This window comes from Alnus glutinosa, chromosome 10 (assembly GCF_958979055.1).
Source record: "Alnus glutinosa chromosome 10, dhAlnGlut1.1, whole genome shotgun sequence".
NCBI lineage: Eukaryota > Viridiplantae > Streptophyta > Magnoliopsida > Fagales > Betulaceae > Alnus > Alnus glutinosa.
Window position 1 is genome coordinate 23,305,836 of NC_084895.1, and position 17,339 is coordinate 23,323,174.

General features: G+C 35.8%; 1 protein-coding gene and 1 long non-coding RNA gene across 2 annotated transcripts; one reads left to right on the forward strand and one right to left on the reverse strand.

Annotated features, from left to right (window-relative positions):
* Positions 1 to 924: 924 nt before the first annotated feature.
* Positions 925 to 6,578, reverse strand: LOC133879824 (WD-40 repeat-containing protein MSI1). Its single transcript, XM_062318597.1, has 6 exons — positions 6,090 to 6,578; positions 5,129 to 5,455; positions 4,564 to 4,716; positions 2,229 to 2,353; positions 2,013 to 2,108; positions 925 to 1,406 (listed from the first exon to the last, which is right to left on the reverse strand). The coding sequence occupies exons 1-6, from the start codon at positions 6,432 to 6,434 to the stop codon at positions 1,181 to 1,183; spliced, it is 1,272 nt and encodes a 423-aa protein (XP_062174581.1). The 5' UTR covers positions 6,435 to 6,578; the 3' UTR covers positions 925 to 1,180.
* A 5,528-nt stretch (positions 6,579 to 12,106) lies between these two features.
* Positions 12,107 to 13,627, forward strand: LOC133879826 (uncharacterized). Its single transcript, XR_009902157.1, has 2 exons — positions 12,107 to 12,501; positions 13,390 to 13,627. It is a non-coding gene; the product is annotated as an uncharacterized LOC133879826 (long non-coding RNA).
* The last annotated feature ends 3,712 nt before the right edge of the window (positions 13,628 to 17,339 follow it).

Consider the following 17,339-nt stretch of genomic DNA (forward strand, 5'->3'; position numbering starts at 1 on the left):
TTGCTTGCCGAGAAAAAAACGGTGGGAAAGAGAAGGAAAAGCAAGAAAATTTGTTTATATAATCAAGGTTTCAATTTTATTTTATTTTTTTGAAGTTTTAGAACCACGTTGCTCTCTCTCTCTCTCTCTCTCAAATGTGAATGCAATGTATCTCTCAAGTAATCGTGGTGGATGTCTTGTGAAATTGAATCATGGTTTATTGTTATAATGGTAATTATTTGAGAAAAATCCGTGTTTATGAGTGGTGACAAGGTCTTTAGCCTAATTTTTCAATTTGACAAAGCTAAAAATATAAAGAATTTGAATTATTGAAACTTCGCAGGTGGAACTATTATTTTTTGTGGCCTGCTTATTTATCACTCAATTTCAGCTTCCAAGTTGCAACTTCCAAGTTGCAATCAATGTTAGTATGCCTTTTGAAGAATTTAAATAAAGTAAAATTATTTAGACCATTAAATATATTAACTTTAAATTCAATTTAATGAGTAAAATTGTTCATAAAAATATAAAATAACAATTTTACTCTTCAAATAAAACCTTCTAGATTCCTTCTCATTCATTTTCTTTTAAACTTGAAATAATTCTTATTCGAAATTAATACTATCCATTTCATTTGAAATAAAGATATTCCTATTCACATAGGAGAACTAGCGGAACTACACCCTCATAGCCTCTAACATATCTTTATCTTTCCATATTAGCATGCAGAAAAGTAATACCATCCCTTACTTTTTTAAATTTTTTTTTTTCCAACTTTTAAAGTTTAGAACTTCGATTTATTAGTCTCAAAACTCATTGAACAGATAACGCCAACACCATTTTCATTTTCCCCCTCTCTGTCACATTGATGTCAATTAAACCATGAAACTGAAGAATTATTACACTTGTTCTTGAATTTGAAACAACAAAACAAAAAAAATTGAATAAAATTCGAAATACATGTGTTTCATTGCTAATTTGTGATTGAAGAACTGAAAGTACAATGAATCAGAAACATTTTCACTGCTAATCATAACGAGTAGTATGCATGGTTGAATACATCATGGGAAGCTCAGCTTAGAGACTTAAGGAGGTCATGGGAAACCAAAAGCAAATCAAGGAAAACACCAACCAGTTGCCCCTTGACTATTTCTTTTTCTGGCTACTTTGTCTAGGTACGTCAAATACTGGAAAAATTACACTAAGCAGCCTTGGTAGATTCTTCAGGTAAATCATCTTCATCATGGTAGATGTTCTCTGCCATCTGCCAGATTTGAAGTATGTTGTCTTCCGCTACGCTAGCAACAACCCAATCTTCACATGGGTTCCAGGAAAAATCAGATATCTTACTCGTGTGCCCACCGTGAATAAAAAGCAACTCTGGCGGTCCATCTTCGGCATCCTCTGGTGTTTGCTCTTCATCAATCCTAAAAATAAAAATAAAACACGCCAAAACAATCTCTTTGTTATTTGCAAATTTACTGGGTAGGTTAATCAGGGATCAATTTCATGGACCCAAATGCAGAAACACAGCTAATCAAAATTACTCAATATCTGGGCGGTTAATAGTTTCTGCCATTTACATTCAAAAGTTTTGTCACATTGATTCACAATTGTAAAGGCTGCAGACATAGGACTTGAAACATACAACAGGCTGTGAGATTTTCTATACCATCGACTCCATCAGCTGAAGTAATCATAAAGAGACTAACCCTCTTTACTTCAATTTGTGGCTCATGTACATCTTCCATGCTCACTTTAGCCGAGCGAGAACTAACAGCCAAATCTAAATTCGATTTTCTTAGCATGACTTGTTCGGGAATACCTTCGCAGGCAAACCACTAAGTCATCCCAAAATCGACATGATTCCCATGCAAAGTCACAATTTATTAGATTGCAAAAAATAGTACAAGGATTTCAAACACAATTCAAGCTTCATAAAATTGAAGATATATTGGATTTAATACACGTGACCAAATACCATTCATTGACAAACCTCAAGAAAGACAATAAATAGTTGGTCTAGCAAATACCTGCTAAGATCCCACACCATGAGTCTCCTACCAAGACAACAAGAAGCTAAGATAGTCTCATTCTTTGGATTCCAGCCAACTTGGAAAACCTCCTCCCTGTTGTACATCATAGCAAAAGATCAATTGAAGAATAGTTGCACACAAACAAATATACCCCCAAAGTTCAAAAGATGTATCTATATAGCTGAACATTTCAAACCAGATGAAAATTCTTACTTGTGACAATCAAAGGTGTGGAGTGCAATATCGATCTTGCGTAAATCAAACAACTTGACAGTTTTATCAGTAGACCCCGTAGCGACAACCCATTCATTAAAGGGATTGAAAGCTAAGCAATTAACCTGACACAATATCACGAAAAAGATAAATTTTCATCAACCGACCCAAAAAGAAAGAAAACAGCACACTCTCTGGAAAACAGCCAAGGGCATGTCGTAGATAAGAAAATATCAGGCTTTCAGCACTAAAAGCATCAAAAGCACACAGGAAGGATTTTGCTGCGCTGGCATAGGCAAATTACACCATCCTAACCATTAATTTGCAAATGAATTTATATACATTCATAACTCACAAGTATCGATGTTTGCATTTCCAGGTAGAGAAGGGAGGAAGAAGTGACAAAATGCTACAACCCAGATGGACAATACCAACCCATACAGTTTGTACATGAGAAAATTTTGAATTTCAAGGTGTATGCAAGAGAATACTAAATATTAACATGTCTTCTCAAAAGCTAAAAAATAAAGCTTTCTGGAGTATCACCATGCTGCAGAAATTTATACTGCAGGATACGGACTACAAGACTAGGTTTTTATCTTACTAGCTTGCATCACTTACATATTCCCCTTTCTCCTTTTTTTTTTTCTATTTCCAATTATCTATAATATATACATGAAATAACCCTAGAAAGTTAGTCTCACATTAGGTGGGTGCATTGTGAAGATGTTGCATGAGTTCTAAGTCTCACGTTGATTCCTTATTAGGTTAGATTGGCTAATACAACTTACTCTACAGAGCTCCAATTGTAATTTTGATCAGTCCATTTGGAGTATAGCACAGATGTAACTAGAAGTTTTCTTAGTCATAACAAATGGTGTCAAAGCCAACCTAAAAACACAATGTAGCGTTGTTGCACTGCAACATAACGTGGGCTTTGACATGGGTGTCATAGACTTAAGGATGGGAGATTATGACACCCTAAAAAGTTAGTCACCTATTGGAAAGGTTGATTGTGAAGGTATTGCATAGATGCTAAGTCTCACATTTGTTTTATACAAAGTGAGACTAGGGTAAGTGAATCTAGGATAAATGAATCTAGGGAATTCGAACTTTTGATGAGTTCTTTTAGGGTATAGAACAATTATGACAATATATGTAAGTGTATGTATGGGTAGGGTTCAAGTTACACTTAGCATAACAGTTAATGCTGTTACGCCACTAAACAATTTTAATTAAATAATAATTTTCCAAGTCCATCATTATACATACTATAGATGCTAAATATCAAGTCAATCTGATGTGGTTTACAATCGAATCCAAAAATAATTTGTTTAGTAAATTATTAAATATATTAAAAAACCATAATTCAAAAACATTTTTTAGATAAGATGGTACTTAATTTTCTATTATCATTATATTATGGCAAGCATATTTAGTGGTGAAGACAAAGGGGCTGGTGACAATTTATTTTGATACATTCATGTGCTCAATTTTCAGGTGACAAGCAATGCAATTGATAATTCCATTGCAGTTTCAGGAAGGTTACAACGTATACCTTTATTTTGGACTATATGTTCTGATAGGCCCTCTCACAGATTTTAACGAGACCGAATCCAAATAAGTTTGAATGTTCTGTTGACATGATTCTTTGAGCATTCAGGAGACAATTTGTCATTGTTAGTACTTGTTTTATCCCTGGCTGAGTAAAACAAAGCTCCCCTTAATAACACTTAAGGTGTTCTGGTAGGTCCTTTCATATAATCTTTGAATATTATTTCTAGTAGTATTTTCATTAATTAACAGTCACCCGCCCCCCCTTTTTCCCCCCCGAGTAAAGTATGTGGAGATATATAACCACAGTGGTTTGGTAATATTGATCCTAGAGATTTTATTAAGAGGTATAAAATTGTAAAAGAATTACACCGTGTTAAACATAACCCTATATAGACAGATGTAGTCTCAACAAATATTATTGCATAACAAGTAGGGTCACATCCTAAAATAAATGGGATGGATTGGGTTGGGTATTACTCATTTAGCTATACTGGTAGTAAATGGATAAATGGGATTTATATATCCTACTCATTTATGACCTGACCTAACCTGCCTTACCCATTTGAAATCCCAACCTTTTCTGACAGTTTGAGAAAGCTATCATCTAGTGCATAGTTGTGCATTCAAAGCACCAAATTTTTTTTTTTTTTTTTTTTTTTTTGATAAGTGCATTCAAAGCACCAAAATGCCAAAATGGATAAAGTAAACTAGAATGTAGCGACTTAAACCATCTATAGCAATTAGACTAAGTGTACATATTCATATTCTTAACACTTACCTCACTTTGATGAGCAATAACAGAATGGACAGGCTTGCTAACTGATGGAGTCCGGAGATCCCATATAAGCAGGTGTTGATCATCGCCAACTGAACCAAACAAATATTCATGCCTCAGATGCCATGCAACATCTTCTACAACACCTTCATGCACCTATTATAGTAACAATTCCAAACCATGTAAAAATACATATCACACAGCAGTAGGCGACAAATTTTATACGAATGTTTTGTAAAAATTTGAAATAAAGTAAAAGAAACAGATTTCTTCTGTCCAAGGAGCCATCCGACTCCAAGAGTACAAAAAACAGGTCTTTGCAGCCATCAAATACTCAGCCCAAGTGTAAAGTGTACTTAATGTAAAGACAAAGCAGGTTCGATGATAGCATCAGCTTCACATAATAAGCTGTTTTTTAACACACAAAGCATGCTAAAGCCTCGAATGTTTTAGCCTTCACATAAAAATGATTTATCTCAACAATGAAATGGGTGAATGGGTACATGTAGAGTTACTTGGTTAGCTAGATTGTCTGAAGAATTATAAAATCAAAGTAAAATAGAAGCACCTTAAAAATTTGCATGGCGTCAAGCGTTTTGTTCTTGGGAGTAGCATTAATATCCCACAAGCATATCTGAGCATCGTCAGAGCCACTCAATAAATGGCCCTGCTTAAACTTACTCCATGATAAACCATATCCTTCAGTGCTATGGCCCCTCAACCTCAAGTCAGGGCTGCAAGCACCATCTAGAGGAGGCTTAGATGGGTGTTTGCTATAATCAAAAACATATACTTCCGCACTAACTGTCTTAGTGGCAATGATAAACGAGTTCTGAGGCATATAACGAGCACGATTAACCTCTCCATCATGATTTATTTGCTGGATTATTTGCACCTGCAAGAAAAAAGAATCAAAGATTAACAAGCACGAAAAAGAACAAAGAAAAACCAACTCTGAGGCCAATATAAACATTATGAACAAAACCAATATATTGTTTTAATGACAATGACTTAATTACCAAATATTGTAATATCACCAAACATTTACCATATTAATTTTCACCTTTCTTCAAAAAGAAAGGGGCACAGATATTGTATTTTAAATAAAAAATAAATAAATAATTTCTTGAACATATTACTTTCTGGATAGTAGTGTTAGAATATTGATTAAATGAACAAATTTAATATTTCTGATCAACTAAAACTTTCGGTAATCAAGTATTAGTTTATTATGGTATTATAGCATATGATACTAACATCAAACCTCCCTTTAAAAAAAAAAAAATCCCACATGTTGCGCTCCACTTATAGGGAGGAAGCGTTAGAATTTCTAAAATCCCCATGTTGGCTGCAATTTTTCACAAGACTCTGGGTCCACACGGGATGAGATTAAATTCACCATTTCTTATAAGCATAAACTTTTATAATAACTGACAATTGATCAAACAGAACAAGAACGTTGAACCAAGAAACAGAGGACAAAGCTAAAAGAAAATAAATGCCCCGATAATTGGGACGTAATTACGGACCTTGCCATTGGCGCAGCCGAAGCCGCCGACGTCTGCGCGGTCGTCGTCGTAGTGGCGAGCGTCATTCTCGGCGTCGTCGAGGGGCAGCTGGACCTGCGCGAGCATGAGGTAGTTGGGCTCGTTCTCGGAGGTGTGCGTCCCAAGAATCATCTTCTGCACCGAGTAGTCTTTTCCGGGAGGCTCCTCTCGGTCCGGCAGCCACTCGACGGTGAGGGACGGCCACTCGAGGGCGTGCGTGATGACCAGATCGTAAAGAAAGGGCGTGTTCTTCTTCCAGATCTTGTACTCCTCGTTGATCAGCCTCTCCTCTATCTCCCCCCTCATCTCCTCCTCGTCTTTTCCCATCTTCTTCGTCGCTTATGCGGCTGCTTGGATTGGATTTTCTCGGGCTTTTTCTCTGGATTTTGTTTCTTTTATTTACCTTTTTCCGTTTGTTCCCGCCAAGAATTGGGGGATTGAGTCTTGAGTGGAACCCTAGAGATGACTCGAACGGAGTGAGAGTGATATATATATATATAGTCAAAGAGTAATAAGGCTGGAAATTTTTGGTGGGAGATAAACAGGGTCGGGTCAGGTCGGGCCGGGTCTGTGATAACCGACCCAAGAAAAAGTTGCTATGGTGTTTGTCAGTTTGACAATTGACCTTAATAGAAAAAATTAAATAAAATTAAAAGGGCAAATTTTGGGGTCAAGGAGTCGTACTTTTAAAAAAAAAATTGTTAAATTGATATATATGGTTTGACTTCTAGAAAATAAATTATGTGATTTGAATTAAAAAAATAAAAATAAAAAAAAAATTATGTGATTTCAAAATGAGTTTAGGGTTAATTAATCTTTTGAATTCTTGTGCTTTGTCTTTTTATCAAATTGCTCTCTTGGTTTTTAAGAGAGTGCTTTCACCATTTATCATTTTATTCTTTTTGTCCATATTCCATTAGAAAAATTAACATATTCTTTGCTACGTAAAACCAAAAGTATTATTGCGTGCCATTATTGTCACATCAGCATATCACTTAAAAAAAACTGTTATTGTTGAGGTTGGGGTTCTCGGCGAGCACCCGACATACAACATGTTGGGTCAAGTGGGACATTACACCCCGCACATTAAGGGTGTAGAAGCGGTTATTGGCTAAAACCGCTAACCGCAACTATCTTAGGCGATTATTGCATTTTATCAAGTGTAACTGGTAACCGCCTAAGTAAATGTGGCTATTTTTATAACCGCTGGTTTTAAAACCACTTTTTAATTTGAGCTTTGGACCGGTTTTTGGCAGGTTTTTGTGCATGTTTTAATTGTTTTAAAAAAAGAATTTAATAATTTTGGACCATTTTTTATGTAATTTTTGGGCAAGAAGGTCCTATTTATCAACAAGAGATTTGGAAAATAAACATATTAGCTTTATTTAATTGCATCCTCTTTTTTTTTTTACCTTCCATTTCCTTGGTTTTTTTAATGAGAAGAAGAATGAGATTAATGTGTTTTTACCGTGCAATTGAGTTTCCAAACACCTATTTTGTATCAGTTCGTAAAAAAAAAAAAAACTTTGTCTCGCCATAAATGCTGCAACTCAGTAGAGAAATTATATTTGAATGTTGAATTTTGCTTAACAATTTGACCTCATTCTGCAAATCCAAATGACAACTCAAGACCAAAACAATCAAGTCATAATACTAAATTTTTAAAAATCGTGTAAACTAGCATGTTAGTCTGTTACAGGCTTATAGCTCAAAGTTGCAAAAATATATATATAGGCGGTTAGTGGTTATTAACCTATTTTCACAACCCAATAACTGCTAACCTCCTCTAATTAGGCGGTTAGCAGTTATTTATAACTACTTTCGAAATGGTTATGCGGTTAATGGTTATAAGACGGTTAGCGGTTGTTGAGCGGTTATAACCGCTCCGTTTGTGCATCCCTACCGCACAACGTTGACTGGTCGTCGAAGTTGGAGTCCCTTGCAACCCACTTGCAAGATTGGATTTCCCCCATCCCCAACGATCACCTAGCAAGCCACCTTCTTTTTATTTTTAATTTTTAATTTTTAATTTTTAATTTTATAAGTGATATGCGGATGTGACAATATTGGACAAATGTCATTGTTTTATTGGTCTTACATGGCGACTTGCACATGTAACAAAGAATTCGTTAGATTTTTTTAATGGAATATAGAAAAAATGAGTAAATGATATACGATGAAAATACAATGATCATTTATGTAACTTTAGAAAACTCACTAAGCAGTTTAAAAAAAACGTAAAGCACATGGACCAAAAAAGCATTTAACCCATAAATTTATAAATCCATGTAATATCCCTTTGTAACAAAATTACCCATCGTGCAAATTTGGCCTTCTTTTTATATATACATAGCCCATTATAAAGCTACAATTTTACCCTAAAAAAATTAACTATAAAAAGTAAAAGAAAAAAAAAGATGGTTTGGAGGTGGTTGGCCACTGCCTCTAGCCGGTAGCCTATAGAGGTGGTTTGGCCACTCCAAAATCAATTTTTGTTTTCTTTGGTCTTATATTTTAAATTCTATTTTAACCTTTTTATTTAAGAATAAATATGTAATTTTATAAAGACTAATGGAAAAATGATCGAAATTTGTACAACCATTTTATTACAAAGCATAACCAAACAAACTTAACCAGCCGAAACATAAAACTTCTTTTTGGGCTTAAACTTAATTAGTAGGTTTTAAGGGTGTGTAGTCTGTAATTAATGATTCTAAAGAGCAAAATGGGCCAACAGACCTTTTCCATGTATCAGTTATGGGATTTCTTTTTCACCGTTCAAACTTATATCCATGCAAATGAATTTTTTTTTTTTTTATTTTATTTTATTTTTTGAGAATGACCTGCATGCACAATGCAAATGATTATTTGTAATTTGTAAATGGGTTAGAAGAAAGGACAAAAAAAAAAAAAAAAAAAAGGGAGGAGAAGAGGGAGAAGAAGGGGGTTAAAAGAAAAGAAAAGAATGGCGATAACCACGGATGTGTCCAGTACAAAGTGCCACCGTAAGTGGTGGACAGATGAAGCGTGCATCTATAACTCAGATGTTGGCACAGTTGTGCCACGCTGGGATTCGGATCCACGGCAATTCCTAAGCAATAGCTTCAATCCAGGCCACTCTCAGAACGAACGGCTCGAAAGATGACACGTGTAAAATTTTAAATTTCATAACTCAAATTTCAACCAACCGGTTTTATACTCTTCCGCCAAAACTAAAAGATATAAAATTGCACACAACTCTTTCGTCTCGCCATCAAACCCAGCAACCACCGAGGATATCAAAAGAACGGCCTGCGAGTCTTTTGCCGAACCAGACATTTTCTTCTTCTTTAATCTCAACCAAAAAAAAAACTTTCGTTAGTTCCCTTCATTTTCTTCTGAAAATTTAAGCCAAAAAAAACTAACCTTTCACTTTCAGCCACAATAGTAGTGTTTTTTCAACGAAAATGACAAAAAACTTCCAGCTTTTGGCTTTTTTGGATTTCGGCTTCAGCCGCCGTACGTGGACTCCACGGCCACAGTAGTACTCAACTGGATTTTGCATTTTTGCTTCTTCCTTTCGGCTTTTTCTGATTCTTTCTTTTCCTTACACCTTCAGGTTGCTCAAATGCCTGGAAATAGACGGAAGTGGATAAGTTGGCAATAACATATCAAAGCAAGGAGAGTTTTTGTTCAGCATGGAGTTAGAACAAGACGTGAGAAGTGGCTCTGTTCATGCTAGCAAGAAACAGGGGATAAAAGACTTTTTTTTTTTTAAAACATACGCCGGCACTCAAGCTGGAGAACTCAAGCCAACAGGCTGCAAAGGCAAAATCCAAAACAAATCACAGAGAGAAGCCTAAGACAAAGCAAGACAGCAAGTACACAGATGGGTGTCAAATTTGAATGAAATCAATAAAACCCACAACCTAATACTATAAGGAGAGGTGAGACTTATGAAAGGATCAGAAATTGGAGGCCTGGCTTGTCGATGACAGGGGAGACAACCCACAAAATACACAGAGACCCAGAAGAAATCGTGGACGATAGAGTGGAGGAGAAAAAGAGATTTTGCTCAGATGAGTTGAGTGGGAAAAGAAAAAAAATTTGGACTTTTATCCTCGATTACATGCCACTTACTTTTTAGTAGGCGGCATGTTCTAGACCGTTAGATTCGTTTAACGGCCTAGATTGTAAAAAAAAAAAAATTAAGAATTGCCGTGCCGTGGATCTGAATCCCGTTTAGAATGATCGAGAGTTACGAAAATGACAGGACCGTACTCCCGTATGAGCTACGCCGGGTTCTCCCTTTAGTAAGAAATAGAATTTTCTCAAAAAAGAAAAAGAAAAAGAAATAGAATAACAGAAAACTCCTAGTAACTCGTTACGAAAAACCATGGGAAGGTTCTTCGGTTCCTTCAGGCTATGCCTATGAGCCATCTGCTTCATATGGCATAAAAAGGCCTGTAACTCTCAGACCTGAAAGTTCACGCCCCCGCATCATCAACGACGACAAATGGAAACTTACGGTGCTCCTTCTCCGGCCCCCATAAGCCCACAGAGCTCCCATGGGTACGATCTTGCGAAGGGCGATTTGGTTAAAATCTTCGGCTTGGTCATCACTGTGTTCCTAATTAAGAAGTTGGCCAATTACTTCATGCGCAACCAACAGGCTGCTGCTGCTGAACTTGCTGGCCAAGCTACTGTTCAACCGCCACGTCTACCTCCGGCGGAGTACCCCGGAGAGACCAGTTTGGAGCTTGCGGTCGTCTAGCCCGCAGGCAACTGACCAACAAAGTAACCCTGTCTGCGCCGGCTACTTTCTCCTATCGTATTTCCTTGTCTCTAAATCTGATTAGTGTCGTGATGTTGTTCCGGAGTGGTGTTGTTTTTTTTTTTTTTTCGTTGATGGTGTTTTACTGTGACTTTTTTTTTTGGATGAATATGTTTTACTGTGTTTTCCTGGTGTTCTTTTGGTTTTTGAATGAATATTGTGCCTTGGGCCTTGGGGTATTCTTCCTCCAGTGGTGCTTTCGCTTCGTGAGGGAGTGCCGGTGGGGGATCTAAGAAACTTTTGTTTAAGGGGCGAGGGAGTTATTGTGAAGCCCGAACACTCGAGTTCGTTTCCATTTCGCAACGTTTCTGTGCCAAGACGGGCAAGATATATACTTGGCCGTTTCGGGTCTGGGCACGTTCGACACCGTGGAGGAGGTGGCGCGTGCTCACCATATAGTGCGTCTCATTGCCAACTTCACACGTTGTGCACTCAACATGCCTTTTCTGATTCTTTTGTTTCCGTACACCTTCAGGTTGCTCAAATACCTGGAATAGACGGAAGTAGATATCAAAGCAAGGAGAGTTTTCGTTCAGCATGGAGTTAGAACAAGAAGTGAGAAGTGGCTCTTTTCATGCTAGCAAGAAACAGGGGATATAAGACCTTTTTTTTTTTTTTTTTAATGTTTTATACATACGCCGGCACTCAAGCTGGAAAACTCAAGCCAACAGGCTATAAAAGCAAAATCCAAAACAAAATCTCTCAAACAAATCACAGAGAGAAGCCTAAGACAAAGCAAGTCAGGGGTCGAGAGGAGGCAAATGCCTCCCCGCTCACCTCCCAAAAATTTTTTTACCTTTGAAAAAATTTCTCTTGATGCCTTGGTTGCCCACCCTCAGCCACTTATCAGGGGGAAAATTGTTTCCAGGATGTTTGAAATTCACAAGTCATGGATTCGTGATTTTCTTTCTACCATTGTTTCATACGTTCTGTAATAACTAGGTCTAAGGAAATTAAAGATTAAAGAAGAGGAAGGTTGAAGACGACGCAATCATTGTTTCTTTTTTTCTCCAAAACGTACCATTTAAATAATGTCTTCAAACGCATCGTTTAACTATGATAACAAACTCTAAAAGCCGCGCGAGTTTAAGACATTTAGGGGTCCCCTGCAGCCCTGCCCGGCCCTTTCCTATGTGGAAAGGGCCTTTTGTCTTTTGAAAAAAAAAAAAAAACAAAAACCCAAAAATCTTTTTGCTAAAAGCCAGACATTTCCTCGTTTCCCCCTAAAGCTAAAATTTCCCTCCATCGAGCAAGACCGAAAATTTCTCTCCACCAAGTCCGGCGACCCATTTCCCCTGTTCCGCCCGTTCTCCCCCCTTTTCCGGCTTCGACCTGCATTCTCTGGCTGTCTACACCACCGACTAACATTCTCCCATTTCCGCCAACCCATTTCCCCCATTCTGGCGTAGATCTCCCCCATTTCCGGCACCGATGACGATCTCTGGCCATCTTCCATCTTTGACCGAGCTTCCACCGCCTTTCACCGACCGAGCTCTCCATTTCCACCGCCAAACGAGCTCCCCCAGTTCCAGCGACCATTTCCCTCATTTCCGGCCTAGATCTCCCCCATTTTTGGCATCGGTAGCAATCTCTCCCATTTCTAGTTTTTTGAGTTGTTTTTCGATCGGCCTTTTTTACCATAAAAAGTGTCTTTTTGTTTTTATGTTTTATTTTTGGATCTGTATTCAATGTTACCTGTATTTTAACAACATCAGGAAGAGTTTTTTTTTTTTTTTTAATGTCTGGTGCATAAGGTCTAAACAATTTGATGAAGTACTTTTAGTTGGTCGAGTTTTCACTTGTTCTGATGATAATTTCTAGTCATGGTCTGATGTTAGACTGCCTATGCTCCACCAGTATGATGTTAAAAGTTCTAAAAACAACTTTAAAAACTCACTTCATTGTTGGAATCATACCACCTACTCAGCATGGAACTCAAAAATATTGTTTTCCATATGGATATTGTTTTCTTTAGTGGTAAAGAAACCTGGAAAGTGAAGGGGACGGTGAACCTTAGGGATCATATTGGGACAGAATCTTAAATGCTCCTTGTGAAGGACTAAATTTAGCTTAATCTTGTTTAAGAATATTTTGTATATGTTGGCAATTGGATACTTAACCATTGGTGTGAGTTTGATAGACTTTTATGTTTGTTGATCATTAACTACTAAATTATGGGTATGAGTTTTGGCATGGGGTTAAATTGGTAGTTGGGTTTTGCTTTAAGCCACGAGATCACAAAACTATCACCAGATAGGCATGGGTAAAGTTCAGATTTTCATCTCTTAGTGTGATTGACAGACTGTTTATTTTTTAACTAGTCTTTATGTTCGGAGAGTTATGTTGCATGATATAACATTCAGATATGTTAGAATATAAGTTGTTTTCTTTTATATGAATTTTTTCCTTTCTCTTACTTATCAAAAAAAAAAAAAAAAATGATATTTTTCCTTTATGATGTTGATGCAGGATAAAGCCTCATATCTAATGAAACATGCAAGTTCTTCACTGGCAACGTGCAAGTTCTCCTATAATGTGATTTAAACAAGATCAAGAAGCCAAAAGATACAGTTGGGACAAACAATTTTTTTGAATGGTTTAGTTGGATGTTGGTGGGAGAGGATTTTTTTTACGGTGCTAATAGTTTTGACATTTTAGAGTAATGCTGATAGCTTGATATTTATTATAGAATGTGGCCTTATTTCAAGCTTATGGGCTTTTTGTATATATTTTTTTGTTCACTTTTAGGGTGCGTTTGAGATTGCGATTTCGTAGACAATAAGTGCGATTTTAAACCAAATCGCAGAACATAGATCGTTTGGGAACTGCGTTTTTAAAAATTGCGATTTGAAAACGCAGAAAATCTGCTTTTTCAAATCGCAGATAAGATGATGCTTTTTTGAAAATGCAGAATTTTAAAAGGTAAATTTGAGATTTTAAAGGCTAAACTGTGATTTTGTCAAACGCTTAATTGCGTTTTTAAAAATCACTTTTTTCAAATCGTACATTTTAAAATCGTTATTTTAAATCACACTTTTTGAAATCGCAAACTCAAACGGACCCTTAGTTTACATTGTTCACTTTTATGCAACTTCAAATCAGTGCACAGAGGTATGGACTAATTTAAAAGGTGTTTAATAGTGTGCAAATTTTCTTTTCATTTGAACACAAATGTAGGACACTAAACATCCAACTCATTACAAAACAAATGAACTCCATTACTTGAGTATCAACTTTCAAGTAATATATAATTTCCAATACAAAAAAACTATATGCAAAAATCTTGGTGTATCAGTTGTGCAAAAAAACTATATGCACAACTGATACACACCAAGATGCAAAAAAAAAAAAGAAAAAAAAAATTTACTAGAAAAGGCATAAACTAAGTTATGAAAGAATCCACAATATGAAAACATCATTCTAGATTTGAGACTCCGCATTGGCTTAAATACCTGTTGGAACTTCTAGTTGATCAAAGAAACTTTTGTTTTATGCCTTCATTCAATTGTTATTCTGATTTCCTCTTGAGGACTAGATTCCAACAAAAAAATATATGAGAATGATGACTGAAACCCCCATCCCCAGATGCTAACATCTAAGAGAATGCCAGTGAAACCAAAATACAAGTACAGGAACTCCAAAGGTGGAACATTTGGCAATTTAATAGATAATATTCTTCCCATCCTATCACAATATTCAACATCACAACAAAGTACATGGGATCAACTTGTTCAGGTAGTTGCAACACCTTGAAAATCTACTAGTTGCAACAACAAAAAGGGACAAGCTACTATTACATATAAAAATCTACATATTCACTTGTCTATACAACACAAAAAAATGTCAAAACAACAAAATACATTGTAATTTTCATTCCTTCCATTCCACTTGTTCCATCTAACCTTCCAATAGCTCACGTGACCATATATCTTGCAAAATTGTGAGCAATATTTTAGATAATACAAGCCAATTTTTAAATCTTATTAAGATTTTTTTTTTCTTTTTAAATACCTTTGTAGTCGTACTATCCTGAGTTCCAAAAACATCACTATGCTGAAAATTAGGTGAAATTGGCGAAGAAACTTTGAGTAAACACTGCATATCATGAAAAAAAAAATAAAAAATGAAAAGGGTAAAGCAAATGTTTTGTGTTGCAAGTAAAACATGAAAAATGTTAACAAATGAACAAATCTTTTTAATAAGCATAATTAAGCACTAGGGGAAGAGAAATGTCATAATATGATTTGAGTTCTTCTATGGAGTCAAATGTCATACCTTTCTTAGGTTGCTCAACATTTCCATCATCATTTATGAGCTTCCACTCGCATTGGTCCTCATTGTCGTCCGACTCCACATCACTTACAATTTCATTTTCATCTATAACAAAAAAAATACAAACATTGTTGAGCCACCGTGAATAATAAAATTTAGCAAAACAACATTCAACAAATGTTACACTAATGAGAGAGGAAGAGTCTAACAAACCATTTTGAGGGACTACTTGGGGACGCGGATCATCATCAACTGTAATATGTGGAAGCATATAATCATCATCGTACTCATTCCCCAAGTCCATCTAAGAGTTATTACAAGAAAAATTTAAAATTAGATGCCAACCTAAACAAAACCGCAAGATGAAACAAAAGTGTATTATGCACAACCAAAATATAGTGAACAAAAGCAGCATCAGGAATGCAAAGCAACTGACTGAATAATAAACAATAAATCCAAGGCAAAATTAGAATACTTTAATCATCCCAAATAAAAAATAAAAAATCATGATAAACAATTAATCCAAGGTAAATTGGCCGATTAGATACACAATTAGATTATATAAAATAGAGTAAAAATCAAACATATCTGATTCATTTAAATACGAATACAAAAATGAACCAAATACAAAATCCAATTCTAGAAATTCAGTAGACGGAAAACAAATACAGAAAATAGCACAACAAATATAGTTTCAATTTTTTTACTTCTAACTAAAGAAAAAATAATGCTACTACCGGACCCATACAATGGATTTAAAGAGTACAAAAAAATTAATAATAATTACCCAAAACCCTAGATCACAAAACGCCTAAAAATTAACCACATTCCGTTGCCACTATTTCCTAATGCCTCAACTAGACGCACCAGTCCTCTTAATTTCATACTACAAAATATCAATTTAACAAGAAGCAAGGAAAAAAAAAACTGTAGTTTAAGTAGCTGATAAAATTCAAGAACAGAAACTTTCCTAAGAAACAAACAGAAATCTCTACAGGAATACTTCGAAGGACCAAAACCAAAAGAATGACTAGGAAACTTCAGAGTAATGCTATGGAGTAGCATTCTCTATGTAAAAAAATGAACCAAAAAGAAAAACAGATCTAAGTAACCAGAGGATCTTACAGTAACACACACACAAAAAAAAAAAAAAAAAAAAAAACCACAAAAAAAAAAAGGACAAAAAAAAAAACAAATATAAGAAACCAGAGGCTCTTACAGGGGAAAATAGCAGGAAAAAAAAAAACAGATCTAAAAGACCAAATATGTAGATTTACCGGATGGAGGGCGTTGACATTGCTTCGTGGTGGCCGGAGCTGAACTGTGGTGGTGGGAGAAAGTGGAGGGAAAAAAATTTGGAGGGAGAGAGTGAAAGAGGGAAACTGAAAATAGTAATGCACGGGACACTGTTTTATTGGTCTTACATGGCAACTTGCACATGTGACAGAGAATCCATTAAAATTTTTCAATGGAATATAGATAAAATGAGTAAAAGATAAGCGATGAAAACACAATGATCATTTCTGTAATTTTAGAAAACCCAGGAAGCAGTTTAATAAAAACATAAAGCACATGAACCAAAAAAGTATTTAACTCATGAATTTATAAGTTCATGTAACATTCCTATGTAACAAAATTATCCATCATGTAAATTTGGCACAATTTTACCCTAAAAATATAATTATAAAAAAGTAAAAGAAAAAAAAATGGTTTGGAAGTGGTTGGCCACTGCCTCTAGCCACTAGGTCGAGACGTGAGAAGTGGCTCTTTTCATGCTAGCAAGAAACAAGGGATAAAAAACTTTTATTTTATTTTATTTTATTTTTATTTTATACATATGCCGGCACTCAAGCTGAAAAACTCAAGCCAACAGGCTACAAAGGCAAAATCCAAAACAAAATCTCTCAAACAAATCACAGAGAGAAGCCTAAGACAAAGCAAGTCAGGGGAGGAGGTAGGGGGGTCGAAAGGGGTCAAATGCCTCCCCCCTCAACTCCCAAAAAATGTTCTTACCTTTGAAAAAATTTCTCTTAATGCCTTGGTTGTCCACCCTCAGCCACTTATCAGGGGACAAATTGTTTCCAAGATGATCGAAATTCACGACTCATGGATTCGTGATTTTCTTTCTACCATTGTTTCATACGTTC